At 38.1% G+C, this 14,307-nt stretch overlaps 1 protein-coding gene across 1 annotated transcript; it reads right to left on the reverse strand.

The window, feature by feature from the left end:
* Nucleotides 1–1,141: 1,141 nt before the first annotated feature.
* LOC308667777 (collagenase 3-like) lies at nucleotides 1,142–13,645 on the reverse strand (the record flags this gene model as incomplete). The annotated part of the gene is made up of 10 exons (XM_081327251.1): nucleotides 1,142–1,242; nucleotides 3,292–3,395; nucleotides 5,740–5,899; nucleotides 6,611–6,744; nucleotides 8,239–8,356; nucleotides 8,904–9,065; nucleotides 11,123–11,248; nucleotides 11,976–12,124; nucleotides 12,793–13,031; nucleotides 13,517–13,645. 10 exons carry the CDS (start codon nucleotides 13,643–13,645, stop codon nucleotides 1,142–1,144), a joined length of 1,422 nt encoding a protein of 473 aa, XP_081183377.1.
* Nucleotides 13,646–14,307: the final 662 nt, after the last annotated feature.

Consider the following 14,307-nt stretch of genomic DNA (forward strand, 5'->3'; position numbering starts at 1 on the left):
CATTTTCCAGGGTCTCCTTTGAGATTTCTTTTTGTTTTTTTTGGAAAGAAACTTGTTTGAGGTCTTAATTTATAGTTAAATGTACTGCATAGGCTCATAACACCCCCTTCCCCCATTTACTTTCATCCTTAAGATTTGAGTCACCATCCTGAAAAGTGTTTAATTCTTTTCCCAAGTTACAGGTAGTCCTCGATTTACAAGAGTTCGTTTAGTGACAGTTCAAAATTACAACCTCACTGGAAAAAGTGACCTATGACCATTTTCACACTTACAACCATTGCAACATCCCCACGATCACTTGATGAAAATTCAGACACTTGGCAACTGACTCATAATTATGATGGTGTCAGTGTCCCAGGGACACATGATCACCTTTTGCGACTTAATAACCGTGTTACTAATTTAACAATTGCAGTGATTCACTTAACAACTATGGTAAGAAAGGTCATTAAATGGGGTACAACTCACTAAACAACTGTCACACTTAGTGACAGGAATGATGGGCTCAATTAAGGTCATAAGTCAAGGACTACCTGCATTTATTAATTTACCTTCATGTCATCAAGGATCACCTGAGATACTCCTCCATAACACCACTAGAAACTCAATTTAAATTAAAAACCATTTTTTAAAAATAAAATAAAATAAAACTATTTACATTCTCAGGATGCTGCCAAACTTTATCATGATTTGTTTTTTTTCAAGATCATCTGAATGATCCTTGATGTAAACAATCAACTTCACAAGATTCTGAAATTCAGAGATTTCCCCCCCATACCTCCCTCCCCCATTTTTAATTTTATTTTTGAACAATTGCTGCCTACTGGCAACTACGGGTTTCCAAGCGTTTTCTTTTCTCCAGTCAGCCCTTGACAGGAAGATGGTGTTTTTATTTATTCAACTGTTAAATAGTGTTAATCCATACAAAATGTTTATACATTATGAAAAGCTAAACCCTTTCAATTTAACTCAGTTCCAGACTGATAGCTGTATGTCCCATATATACAATATAAAATCAGTGACAACTTTATCTAAGCTTGTTCACAGAATCAAGCTTTTAGGTTAAAAAAAATATCCACATACAGTATTCTTTTTCACGAGTAGCAAATTATTCCACAGTTCAGAACCTGGCTTAACATATTCAACACCAAAAGATTGAGTTAGTTCTCAAGACACGAACAATTCTTTCATCCCAGATGCTGAATTCAAACTGCAGTGCTCCATTGAAGAAATATAAATAGCCTGTAAAAGATGAAAATTAATTTTAAGAAATACTGTTTGGTATTGCTATCATAATGCTGTTGGTACTGAATGCATTTTCTCCCCCCAAAACATAAGGATTAGATTCTGAGTTTGCTTCCATCAGCAGGATACTCCAGGAAGTATATTCTGTTCACAGGATATTCCTGCCCAATCAGGGGAAGGAAGAAATTTTCAGTCAGAGTGTTTATAGTTTACAGGTGAACCGTGTGGAATTCTTGGTGCTCTCTGAGCTTGATTGTTTGCAGCAGATGTTTCAACTAGGTTACATCATCAATGCAAGGGAATGTGGAATTCTCTCTCTGTCTATGTATAGCGTGGGTGTCAAACTCGCCATGTCACATGACGTGTCGCGACGTATTGTGAGTCTTTTTGCAGTTTGACACCCCTGATATATAGTATGATGCCCTGCCAGTTTTGGTAGGGATGTGATTTTCTCATTGATGATTCCTTGATTAGTGTCTTCTTTTCTGCCTGATAGTTTGCCTCTGAGGCTGCTTGTGAAAGGGATGTGTTTCCGCAGTTTTCTTTCCTTCCTAAATTTTTATTGCTTCTTTTGAGTGGTGTGTAAATGTGGTTTAGCTCTATGTGTCTATTGATGGCTGATTTGTCTGAAACTTTCAGTCACTTTCTTTCTAGATCCTTGTACCCTTTGAACATTTGATCTTGGCTGGAGCAGCAGAAAATTAAATTGGTTAACATTCTGCCCTCTATCTATTCTGCTAGTAGGTTATTCATCTGCTTCAGAGTTCAGTATTGGTCCCATCTGGAGACTTCTCAGCCTTTTGGCTAAGATCAAGTATAGTATCCAGAAGCTTCTGGTCAAAGAAGTCTGTGTCTTTGTAGAACTTGGATTAGGACTCAAATCCCTTTTGAAGGTATGTAGAATCCCACTCTACAAGTGGCAACTGGCCAACACATCCCTAATGTGGATCTGGGTGAAACTGTTCCTATATCACCTGTGAATGATTTTGTCCTTTCTTTGGCAGTTTATTTCTGGCTAAGCCAATTTGCACATATTCTCATTTTGCAGAAGTTATGTGATAGGGGGAAAAAAACAAATTTCTTGTTGAGAAAGGATGGGCTGAGAACTACAGAGGGAGAGCTAATAATTCAAAGAGGACCAAAGCACTTTCCCAAATTATGCATTTCCTGCCTCATTATATTAAGAAACTGCATTACTAAATTTGGCAGCACTGATAGAATAGCTCTGGAAATTACAAAAAACTCTCACTTATTCTTTTAATCATGGTCATTGATGTTTACGCCTTCTCTAGAATTTAGTGGCAATTTTAGTCTTTTAAAATGATGTAATATATTCAGTTTCTCATAATTATTTAAGGATATGTTGGAAAATGGAAATGTCCTTGACAGTTGTAAACCCCTTGATTGTTCATTTGTATATCACTCTTTTATCCCCTTTTCCTGTTTTGTTTAGATAGCTCTTTTAATATTGTATAATCACTAGTGCATTCTGTTGTTGATATACAGTAGTTGCTTATTACACTGTCACCATTTTTAAAAAGGAAGTTACAGAAACTGTCGTCCATTGTTGCTTCTCTCTTGCTTTCAGCAAGGGCAGAAGGCAACAACCCAGGAATAATTTTTGACTGTTTTCTTCCTGGCTCCTTTTTCAGCCTATTACAAATCTCCAAATAAAAGGAGCTCTGCTTAATATTACCAGGAAAGAAAAGGAAAGGGTGATATCAAATTTTAAGGAAGGGGCTAACGATTCAGTTAGGTTCCTCCAAGAGGAGGCTAAAACTACCTATTACTTTAATCCACCATAACCTCTCAGAAGAGCCTCTCTTAATTTGATATCTTTCAGGTAGGTTGGATATGTTAAGATTGTTTAGAGGGATGGCCAGTGTCTCAGGAAAACGCTACTTCATGATTTTGTAGAAACAATGATGGAAACTTGGCCAGTCTCTCAAGGGCCGTGGCAATGATAGATTAGAAGAAAGTGTAGTTACTGTACTTAAGGATGCTGGAATCCTCCAAACGTCCCCATCAAAAGTCAAACACACATACCATTTTTCTGATAGACTGCATCTACTCGGTGACCAATTCCTGGAAAGTCATCTTGTATAAATCTAGGGTAGTCTTTGTCCATGATCTGATTCTGTTCATCATAACTACATTGAAGAGGGAAACAAATGAAAAACCATTACTATTGTTATCCATGGTTTATTTACAGCATTCTATGTATTGTACTTTTTTTTATCAAGCATTTCTTTGAAACACCAAAGCACAATAGCCATATTAAACTGACGGTTTATCAATAATATAAAGTGCTAGAAAAACAAAGCACTTGAATGGCACCCCAAAGATACTGTCAGGCCTAAAACCGAGAACGACACATAGAAATTCTTCCAAGCTGATTTTACTCCTATAGACAGACTCTTGCCAGACTTTACCATCTACATCTAACGTATACTCTGTAAACTATTAGGAAAGGTCTGTTTTCATCCTCTTTCTCTCACACATAAAAACTGAGCTATGTGGTCTCTCCTGTGGAATGCACACCCTCCTTATTAGCAATCAATCTCCTCACTACATTTCATTAGTTACATCGTGCTGGAAGTATGTATTGGAACTTATAAAAAAGTTGATTTCCTATGTCAGGAGACACACACACACACACACACACACATTTTTTTATTAGACTTATAAAGTGGAGGGTGTTACCCAATAAATTCTAATGGTTTCACATTCTGCAACAGAAAAGAAAGAGTAAGCTTAAACAGCAATAGATCAGCATAATTACACTGGTGGCTTAAAATTCAGGGAATGTATTTTCTTAATGAGAAATTTCCATGATATTTACTTTAATGTTTTTCCGGTATAACCAGGCATGCAGCTATTTCTCCATTCAGAAAAAAAAGGAAATGATGAATTGTAGCTAAACATAAACATATACAGAAGAGATATCCTGAAGCATTTTCTATGACTTTGTTTATTTTGTGGTCTTACCAGCAATACAAACAGACAAATGCCTGCCACATGACACACCAGACTTGTTAAGAAAGACAAAGAAGTCTGGATAGTGAATCTTGCAGTATCTAGAGACAGCAGATTAGAAGAGAAAGAACTGGAGGGGGAAAAAAACCCACAAAATACAAAGACCTTGAAATAGAAGTAGAACAATGATGGCAAAAGAAAGCACGGATAGTACCACCACTCGAACAGCATTAGGAGTGACAAAAATCACCCATCACTTAATAGCAAAAGGCAGTGTTGCTTGGAACAACTTACATCCTATGATAATATCTCTAACACTATCACTGTCAAACATCATCTGCCTATCCAAAGTTCTTGGGAAGGACTTGATAGGTGGACAAAAATGGCAATCCTGTGTAAACATCTGGCTGACTCTGTGACCATGATACAATCATTTAATTGTTAATTATAAAGTTTTCTTGGCCTACATCAATCATGAAGGAGATTCCTGTTTTTCCCTGGATTTGTTCTAAGGAAGAGACTGGACAGCCATTTGTCTGAAATGGTATAGGGTTTCCTGCCTTAGCAGGGGGTTGGACTAGATGACCTCCAAGGTTCCTTCCAACTTATTATTATTATTATTAATTATAAATCTAAGTAACTGAACTCCCATTAATTAAAAGTCTTTTAGTACAGCGGTCCCCAACCTTTCCAACTTGGTGAATCAGCAGGAGGGAGGGGAGGAGGAAGGGAATGGTTCCGTATGAATGGTGGTGCTCGTGTATACATGAAACACCATTTGTGTGAGCAGTGGCTGTGCACACCCGGTGTTTGCACCAATGGAGCTGTGCGTGCTTGCCTGCCACTTGTGCAAGTGGAGCTGCACATGCACGCACACGCCCAGCACATGGCCCAGTTCTGAACAGGGTGAAGAGGGCAGTGGTGACATTCGGCCAGTTTGCACCAGTTGGCTCAGGAATTCTGGGAGTTGAAGTCTACAAGTCATAAAAGAGCCAAGGTTGCCTACAGGCAGTGGTGGGATTCAGCTGGTTCACACCACTTTGGCAGAACCAGTAGCTAATTTTTTGTTGCCCAGGTCCAGAATGGACTTCTGAAAGCGACATCCACACAGAGAACTGGTTGTTCATATACTTGAATCCCACCACTGGTCGGGGGTTGGGGACCCCTGTTTTACTACACCGTGAAATTTATGAACCAGAACCAGTGAAGAGGTGAGAATGAATGAAAAAAAAATCTGACCACAGTCTCACAGAAAATAGTAACAACAGGCTGCATTTGTCTAGGTTTGATAGATAAATAGTATCCAATCAGATATCTACTTGAATGTTGAGAACACTAGGAAATCTAGGACCGACAAAAAAAAAGATGTAAAAAAAAAAGGAAATGACAAATCATTCCTGTATTGTCATGAAAAACTATATGGCCATAAGCACGACATCACCCTAAATCAAATTTGATTCAAGGGCATATTTATCTTTGTCTCTCAACAAAAGATGGTGAGCAGAATGTTCAACCTACCTCCAATATTTTTCTCCTGTAAAAAACAGAGTTTTCCCAGTCTCACCGATATGGACAGCTGCGTCTATTGTCTTTATGAATTTTGGCAAACCCAATTCATAAATTTTTTTAGGGTAGCCCTCTATTATGTCATAACCATTCAAAGCCCAAACTTTTCTTCCTGTAAAGAAGTTAAAAAAAAACCACATTCCATCATATTCATGATATATTCTTACAGCTGAGGAAATTTTAACGTACATTTTCATTGCTGTGAAATGAGACCAAGGAAGAATTACTTCAGAAGGATACATTGGTGAATAAAAAGTATAAAATGCCAGATGTTCTTACTTTATATATTAGAGGCAGCATCCTGATGGAGTCTGAATTTGATATCTAAAAGCAGAACTTTGAGTTTGTCCTGGAGAAAGCAGTGAGCTTTGAAAGACCTGACTTTAATTGAAATACTACCCATTCTAATACAATTTCTATCAGGGGAATTGCATTAATAAATGTAGCAAAACCATGATGTCATTCAGTTCCTTAGTATTCATTCTGATATTGACATATAGAAGTGAAGACTTCTATAAAAGGCAAATTTAGACTTCAGTCCTGTAATTTCTGCAAAGGCATCCAAGAGGCCACTAGAAGTTTTACATCTCCCCATTCAATGACTAAGACAAGGAACTCTGAACCTGAACTTTATTCAACAGATATTTGTATTTAAATGACGTAAAATTTTGTTTTAATTGTAACTTTAGAATGATAGAATTATAGTTGCAACTGCAGATTCATAATTGCTTTTTAGTTTTTATTACTATTATGAAATTGGAATATCACTTTTGATGGGAAGTGATAGTTTGAACTTTTTTTAAAAAAATCATTATCAACTTACCTCGAAAAAGCAGCACACGATCTTTGTCAGAGTGTTCATATGCTGCATCAATTTTGGTTGGAATTTCTGGCCAAAATGATCTAATCTGCACCAAATCTGCTTCAACCATTTGAGGATGTAGGCGCCAAAAAAACCTAATAGGAAGAGGAAAGTTTTGTTATAAAGTGCCAACATCTTATTAAACATACTGACTGGTTCTAGAACTTGATTCTCTGGAGTTGAGACAACATTGTATAGCTACCAACAAATGCAACAACCATTAAACTGTGTGATTGAATTGAGGGAACTGACCTCTGGGCTTGCATTTCACAAGGGCATTAAAACACTGTTTTTAATGTAATTGCTAATGTTTATTGTTGTTCTTTTTATAATAACCATCATGAGGCATCACCAGCAGACAATGTAAAAAAGCAATAAAAAACCTGAATATAAGTATTCAAATTATAAAGCACATTTATTATCATGCATATGTTCAATAGCACCATATACTTATACTAGTTTTCTTATTCTAGGAATCAGAGATAGAAAGAGAGAGATAATTAGAGATAACAAAAGCCATGCATTTTGGGCGTCACTAAGGGTTTTCCCCTTTGTTGATCTGAAGTTTGAAATTTTAAATTAAACTGAGGAATGCATACATTCTTGTGTTGGCAGAAAACAATATTGCAAGAAAATGTATTATACTCCCCCCACATGCACACACACAGACACCTGTGACGCCTATCCTCCATCTATTGTCTGTTTCCAGTCACTATCTTCCCTCCAAACTCCTTCCAGGCCTAGCAGATTTATCCATGTGGGAGATACTCTTGGAATCAGAGGGAAAACATTAACACCAGGACAGTTAATGATAGTTTAAGCTTGTATCTATCATGGGATGGGGATGAAATAAAGGCAATGGAATGGGGACAGAGCCAAAAGGGATATTGCAGGTTCCTACTATGTCATGAATAAATGCAAGCAGAGAATAGTCCTAAAATATGAGCACAGTTTTCAATGACCCTTTCACCAAACCTTTTGAGATACTGGTAGGTCAATTTAATTAAGTCTCAGACTCAAGATATACATTTGGAAAGGGCCATCTGGAGTCATTGTGGTGACTTCCAATTTGATTCTGATAAATCTCAAGGTACTTTGATTACTAATATAATTCTATGCAGGCCATAATGGTCAAACAATCCAACTGTACAGATTGTCTATCCCTAAAATTGTATGTACATAAAAGTGTTGAATAAAATGATGGTGATGAAGATGAGGATATCTACATAATGCACAATTTGTTTTGCAGAACATAATAGAATGTATATTTGCTGGTTTTGCTTGCTTTTGACTAGATTATTTTTACACAATACCAAACAAGCCATTAATGGATAAATAAAGTCAGCATACAATGCAGTGAATTGATCTTTAACATCATGCAGTGATTAATCATTGGTTTGAAAAGGGATTGTTGCAAACATATTTTCATCTTTAACATTTGGATGATATGCATACAGATCTCAAGATCTGCAGACAGTTGGAGCAATGTAATCCTATAATTAATCATTGCCTTCCTTAATCAGTAAAATATATTGTGAAGTCAGAAATGGCAAAGAAATCCTTCATACTGTATTTCATTTATGATTTACCTGTCTTTGAAGATCATCATTTCTCCTCGAAATTCTGTGATAGCATCAAGTGTTAAGTTTTCACTGCATTTCTCAGGGGTTTTTGGATGATCAGGATGGGGATCGTGATCTCCTGCACCTGGGTCAATACATTGTTTATTCATTAAATCTAGATTACATATTGTGATCATATTAGTCCATAATTATTTATGCATGTCATTCTAATAATTTGGGTTATCCACTAATTAAATAATATTTATGGAATGCATGACATTTTTGCAGTTTCCCCTCTCTCTTCTCATTTACATTGAGGAAAACAACTTATACAAATTTTGCACTGCTTCCAATTTTCCCATACTTTCATTAAGTCTCTAACTGGAAAATGTTCCAATTAGGGTTTTTTTTGCATTTAAAAAAAATGGACATGGACCATTAGGAAAGTTTCAGAGTCATGGAAAGATCAGTAACAATAAACCACAAGACTGGAAGTTTGGTATTGCTTCAAAGAAAGTAGTTAATTTGAATTCAAAGAGAAATTCAAATAAACGTTCAAGCATTCTTAGAATAAGAAGGGGGAAAAAAGCAGACACCTCTTTTGCAGAAGAAGAAAAAAACTTAAGAAATTGCAAGGCAGGTTTTGGCACAGCATTTCAATAAGCAGAAGAAACCTCAAAACACCAGCTTACCATAAAGAGTCTGGATCCCTTGTAAATCATCATCTGGCAACAAGAAGCCGGTGTTCCCTGTGTATGTGTAGACTGGATACATCAGAGCTCCTGGATCTCTGGAATGCTCAAGTCCCAGAGCATGACCAAATTCGTGGGCAGCCACCAGAAACAAGTTATATCCTAGGAAACAGTATGGCTTGTATCAAGAGAGCAACCAAGCTTGCATCCTAATTTTGCCAGATTGAAAACCTGGTTTCTTTTGGCAACACTTAAAATAATAATAGTCACCATTTAAGTGTTTATTTAATTAGTCTTATGGGCTCCTCCAATATTTTCATTTTCCATGAATTGAAATTGTATAATTACTTACCAACCTAGATAGGTAAGTTGGGGGTTAGGCTATGTGTTTGCATCTGAAGGCAATTTTTTCCCTTTATACTAGGGTTTTCATTCGCCAAGGACTTTTGGATTCATGGAGACGGCTGCTGTTATGTCACTAGAAATATGTTCTGATTATTCCCTCCCCCCCATTTTTTGGAGAAGTTAATTCAGGTAGTCCTCAACCATTCGAAGATACGACATCATAGAAAAAAGTGATTTATGACCATTTTTCACACTTATGACCATTGCAGCTTACCCATGGTCACATGATTAAAATTTGAATGCTTGACAACTGACTCATATTTATGATGGTTGCAGTGTCCCAGGGTCATGTGATCACTTTTTGCGACCTTCTGACAACAACGTCAATGGGGAAGCTAGATTTGCTTAACAGCCGTGTTACTAAGTTAACAACTGCAGTGATTCACTTAAACAAGTGTGGCAAGAAAAGTCATAAAATGGGGCAAAAATCACTTAACAAATGTTTCACTTAGTAACAGAAATTTTGGGCTCAGTTGTGGTCATAAGTCAAGGACTACCTGTAGATCTTGCGTGTGTGTGTGTGTGTGTGTGTGAGAGAGAGAGAGAGAGAGAGAGAGAGAGAGAGAGAGAGAAAGAGAGAGAGATTCTTTTGAGTCAGTGTTGATTCAACTTCCTAAATAGGTCCCTGCAGTTTTCTTGGCAAGATTTCAAAAGGACTGAGAAAGAGTGGTTGGGCCAAGGTCCCCTTGTTTTGCCTTGTCCCCCAACAAAATTAAGTCACCTATTTTCCTGGATTTTTTCCATTGCAAGAGGTGAAAAAAATTATTGCCAACACATTACTATTCTCTAGTACACAATTTCAATGCCATGACCTAAAAGTTCTCCGGGACACCATACAATTAGGGCTAGGGAGCTAAATGTGGTCCGTTCCTATTTTAAGCTATTACATTTAATTCTGGCTGCAATCCAATGCATAATTTATAAGTAAATATTTTTTTGAGATGAATTGATAATTGTTGACTTCTGGGGAATGTTCTTACAGAATAACTGAACGACAGAGTTGGAAGGGACCTTGGAGGTCTTCTAGTCCAATTCCCTGTTCAAGCAGGAGACCCTATACCCAGTGGTGGGATTCAAATATGTGAACAACCAGTTCTCTCTGTGGCTGCCGCTTTCGGAAGTCCATTCTGGGCCTGGACAACAAAAAATTAGCTACTGGTTCTGCCAAAGTGGTGAGAACCAGCTGAATCCCACCACTGCCTGCAGGCAACCTTGGCTCTTTTATGACTCGTGGACTTCAACTCCCAGAATTCCTCAGCCAGCTTGGCTGGTTGAGGAATTCTGGGAGTTGAAGTCCACGAGTCATAAAAGAGCCAAGGTTGCCTACCCCTGGCCTATACCCTATACCATTCCAGACAAGTGGCTGTACAATCTCTTCTTAAAAGCCTCCACAGTTTTCTTGGCAGCAGAATAAAACTGGCTTTCAGGAACTTTTGCCAACAGCTCCGGAATTCTGCACTCCATCCAAGTATTGACTCTGCTTAGCTTTCAAGGTCAGATGAGTGCTACTAACAGCTAAAGTTATGAACATTTATCTGATCGGAATTGAATGAAATATTCTTTCACCTTTGTGCAAATAGGAAGTGAATTAATTGATGCCATTGGTATTGGTCAGGTAGTACTAATCAAAACAAACAGCTCTGCCCCATACTGACTTTGAAATTATAAAGCTGAACAATGATGAATCATATTCATGTATTTCCCCCAAAAGGAAAGTCTGTTATGAAAGAAGTCACTGGTTAAACATCAAATACTGTTCAGAACCAAATAACACGAAGGGAGTGGAAATGCTTTTTAAAACCCATTTTAGTTACCTTTGGAATCTGTTGACCACAGTTCATCCTCATCAAAATGAGCATCTCCTCCAGAACCTGGTCCAGGAGGGAAAGCGTGAGCCAGGAGACCAGAAGGTCCATCGAAAGGATAGAAATCACCATGTTCTACAAAGATATGGAACGGTAATAAATACCATTAAAAGGTAAAGGTAAAGTTTCCCCCACACATGCGTGCTAGTCGTTTCCAACTCTAGGGGCCGGTGCTCATCTCCGTTTCAAAGCCGAAGAGCCAGCGCTTGTCTGAGGATGTCTCTGTGGTCATGTGGCCGGCATGACTAGACGCCAAAGGCGCACGGAACGCTGTTACCTTCCCACCGTAGTGGTCCCTATTTTTCTACTTGCATTTTTTTTACGTGCTTTCGAACTGCTAGGTTGGCAGAAGCTGGGACGAGTAACAGGCGCTTACTCTGTTACGCGGCACTCGGGATTCAACCCGCCAAACTGCCAACCTTCTGATCGACAAGCTCAGCGTCCTAACCCACTGAGCCACCGCATCCCTTATAAATACCATTAGTATGTTTAATTGACAGTGAACTCAAGTGACAACCCTTCTGTTAACATACAAAGGCAAGTAAAGAACAGAAAAGCCCTGAAGCTGGATTAGGCCAGCTACAAATGAAGCCCACCACTTCATGTTATCAATCAAATGCATACAAAAATATTCTCAAATACAGATAAGACAATGCTAGTCCTCTCCCACCATTGCTCTCCAGGTTTTTGGACATTCGGCTTGTGATTCCAGCATTATCAAATACCCATCAAACTAGTAGTAACCATATCCTCAATGGCTTCATCAAGAAAAAATAGTGGTAGCCATTCCTTCACTATTTACCTCTCCGTCCAAAGGAAATCATGATATCTGCTACGCCAGTACGAATTCTGGTGAAGTTGAGTGGTGTCACATCAGACCAGACTTTGAACGCTTTTCTGAAGGCTCTCTCCACTTCAGACTTTTTCAGATCCGGGGTATAATTTAAAATCCTGCCCAAAACCAAACAAATGATGGTGGGGTTTTTTTAGACTCAGAAAAAGTTTGCAAAACATTTGGTGACAATAATGTGATATTTTTTCTTATCCTTTTGATTTGGCAAATAGAAGCAGTTTTTTTTTTAACAAAGTAGGTTTTCTAGCCACCAAAAGTGTGGATATTTTTCTTTTTGGCAGAAAAGAAACAGTAATTTTCCCTTATTTTTAGAAGTGGCTGTAAAAAGATACAGTTCACACATAATGGAAATAATTTAGGTTGTTTGGGTCTGTGAGACTTGTGGTTGGTTTACTGGAAGTTGCTTTAACATGTTTAAAGCTGTTTAAACTCTGTCCAACCATAAAGCAGCTTCAGAAGATTAATCTTAATGTTGTATATGTAATACATAACATTCATCCTAAATAACCTTGTATGATATTATCATAAATAAAAGTAGACAGTCCCCCTGAAGATATGGAAGATATTCAAAATAATATTGTCATTTCTATTAAAAACATCTTATCACTCTGCCTCATTATCCCACCCAACATAGCCATCAAACATCCCCAAAATTTTAGTCCAGTCTTTTATTTTTTTCCCTTGGGGCATAGGTGATTGATGGGTGATGGGAAATCCATCAACACAAATTGTTTGGCTCTGGTGCTAGAAACAAGCTGCTTCTCACCTGTATGTTAAATTATTATGGGACCACTTTAGCTTTCTGGGGAAAAAGTTGTACTCTCCCACATCAGGAACACCACATCGGGGCTGCTTCATTAACTCATAAGTTTCTTCATTCAGCTTTCCGGTGACTTCTAGCCCCAAAAACGATTGCATTTCTCGAAGTTTTGTGGAAAATATATCGCCTGACTTCAAAATGCCAGCGGGACTTGACCAGAGATTATAATGAGTTTTTAAATAGTGCTGGAGAGAAGAAAGAAAAGGGAAAAGCAGTTTTTTTTTCAATAAGGTACTTTAATACTGATGGCAATAGTAACATAAAAGAAAATCATTAGCAGAGTTAGAAATAGAAGTAATAATATTCCATACAGATTCACCAAAACAAAAGTTCAGGTCTTTCATATTGAAGCTTATCAGTCACATGTTAACAGAGGAACAACAGTCCAATCCCCTGCTCAAGCATTTAACTCTATACAATTTCAGACAAATAGTTGTCCAATCTGTTAAAAATCTCCCATGTTGGAGCACCCACAACTTCTGGAGGCAAGTCATTCCACTGATTAATTGTTCTAACTGTCAGGAAATTTCACCTTAGTTCTACGTGGCTTCTTTCCTTGATTAGTTCCCATCCATACTGATATTGATAGAGAAGATATTGATAAAGAAGGCAACACAGAGAAGAAATACAGATGCAGGAAATGTGTAGTTTAACGAATCAATCGCATTACCTCTGCAAACTGCAGCTCCTGTTTTGTGAACTCGTCACTATCATCCTCATCCTCGTCGGAAATCGGCAACCTAAAACACCAGGACATGCCCAGCAACAGAAAAAAAGCGACTGCAGAGTTTGGATGCATTTTGCAGGATTGATGGACGCAAAAGGCTGCAACTCGGATGGTTTGGTGAAACAACCTGGCATGCCTTTTATAGAGTTACTCTGATGATTCATCATGTTTCACTGAGAAATATCAACTTCCGAGCGCTAGAGAGTAAACATTCTTACTCTGGTCTTCCCCCCCCCCCCCGCACGCCCTTTTCCCCCCTCAAAAAGGCTTGGTTTGGCTTGGGGGAATCTTCTGTTGTCCCATGGATGGCTTCAGCCTTGTGGCTTTAAATAAGCATGGTCTCAGCATTTTTCCAGGTGTTGTGGAAAAAGCTGAGGTTTCTATTTCTGACTTTGCAATAATGCAATGGATCTTTTATTGCCCTTTGTGGAGGGGGGAAGGACAGCAATTCCTTTGTCTGATTGAAGGCCTGGAAATCAGTGTGCATGTTGTACTGAATAACAGAATAACAGAGTTGGAAGGGACCTTAGAGGTCTTCTAGTCCAACCCCCCCCCCCCCCCGCTCAAGCAGGGAAGAATGCTTGAAGCAATGGTCTGCAATCAGACATGCATTCATTTGGGGCATAGCAGTACAAATAGATGATGGAATAGGAAAAATAATTATGCCTGACAAGTTTGAGGCAAGCAGAAGTATGGGAAGACAACAGATATATTGAATATTTAGTTTTGTGTAT

Source organism: Vipera berus (genome assembly GCF_964194415.1).
Source record: "Vipera berus genome assembly, chromosome: 4".
NCBI lineage: Eukaryota > Metazoa > Chordata > Lepidosauria > Squamata > Viperidae > Vipera > Vipera berus.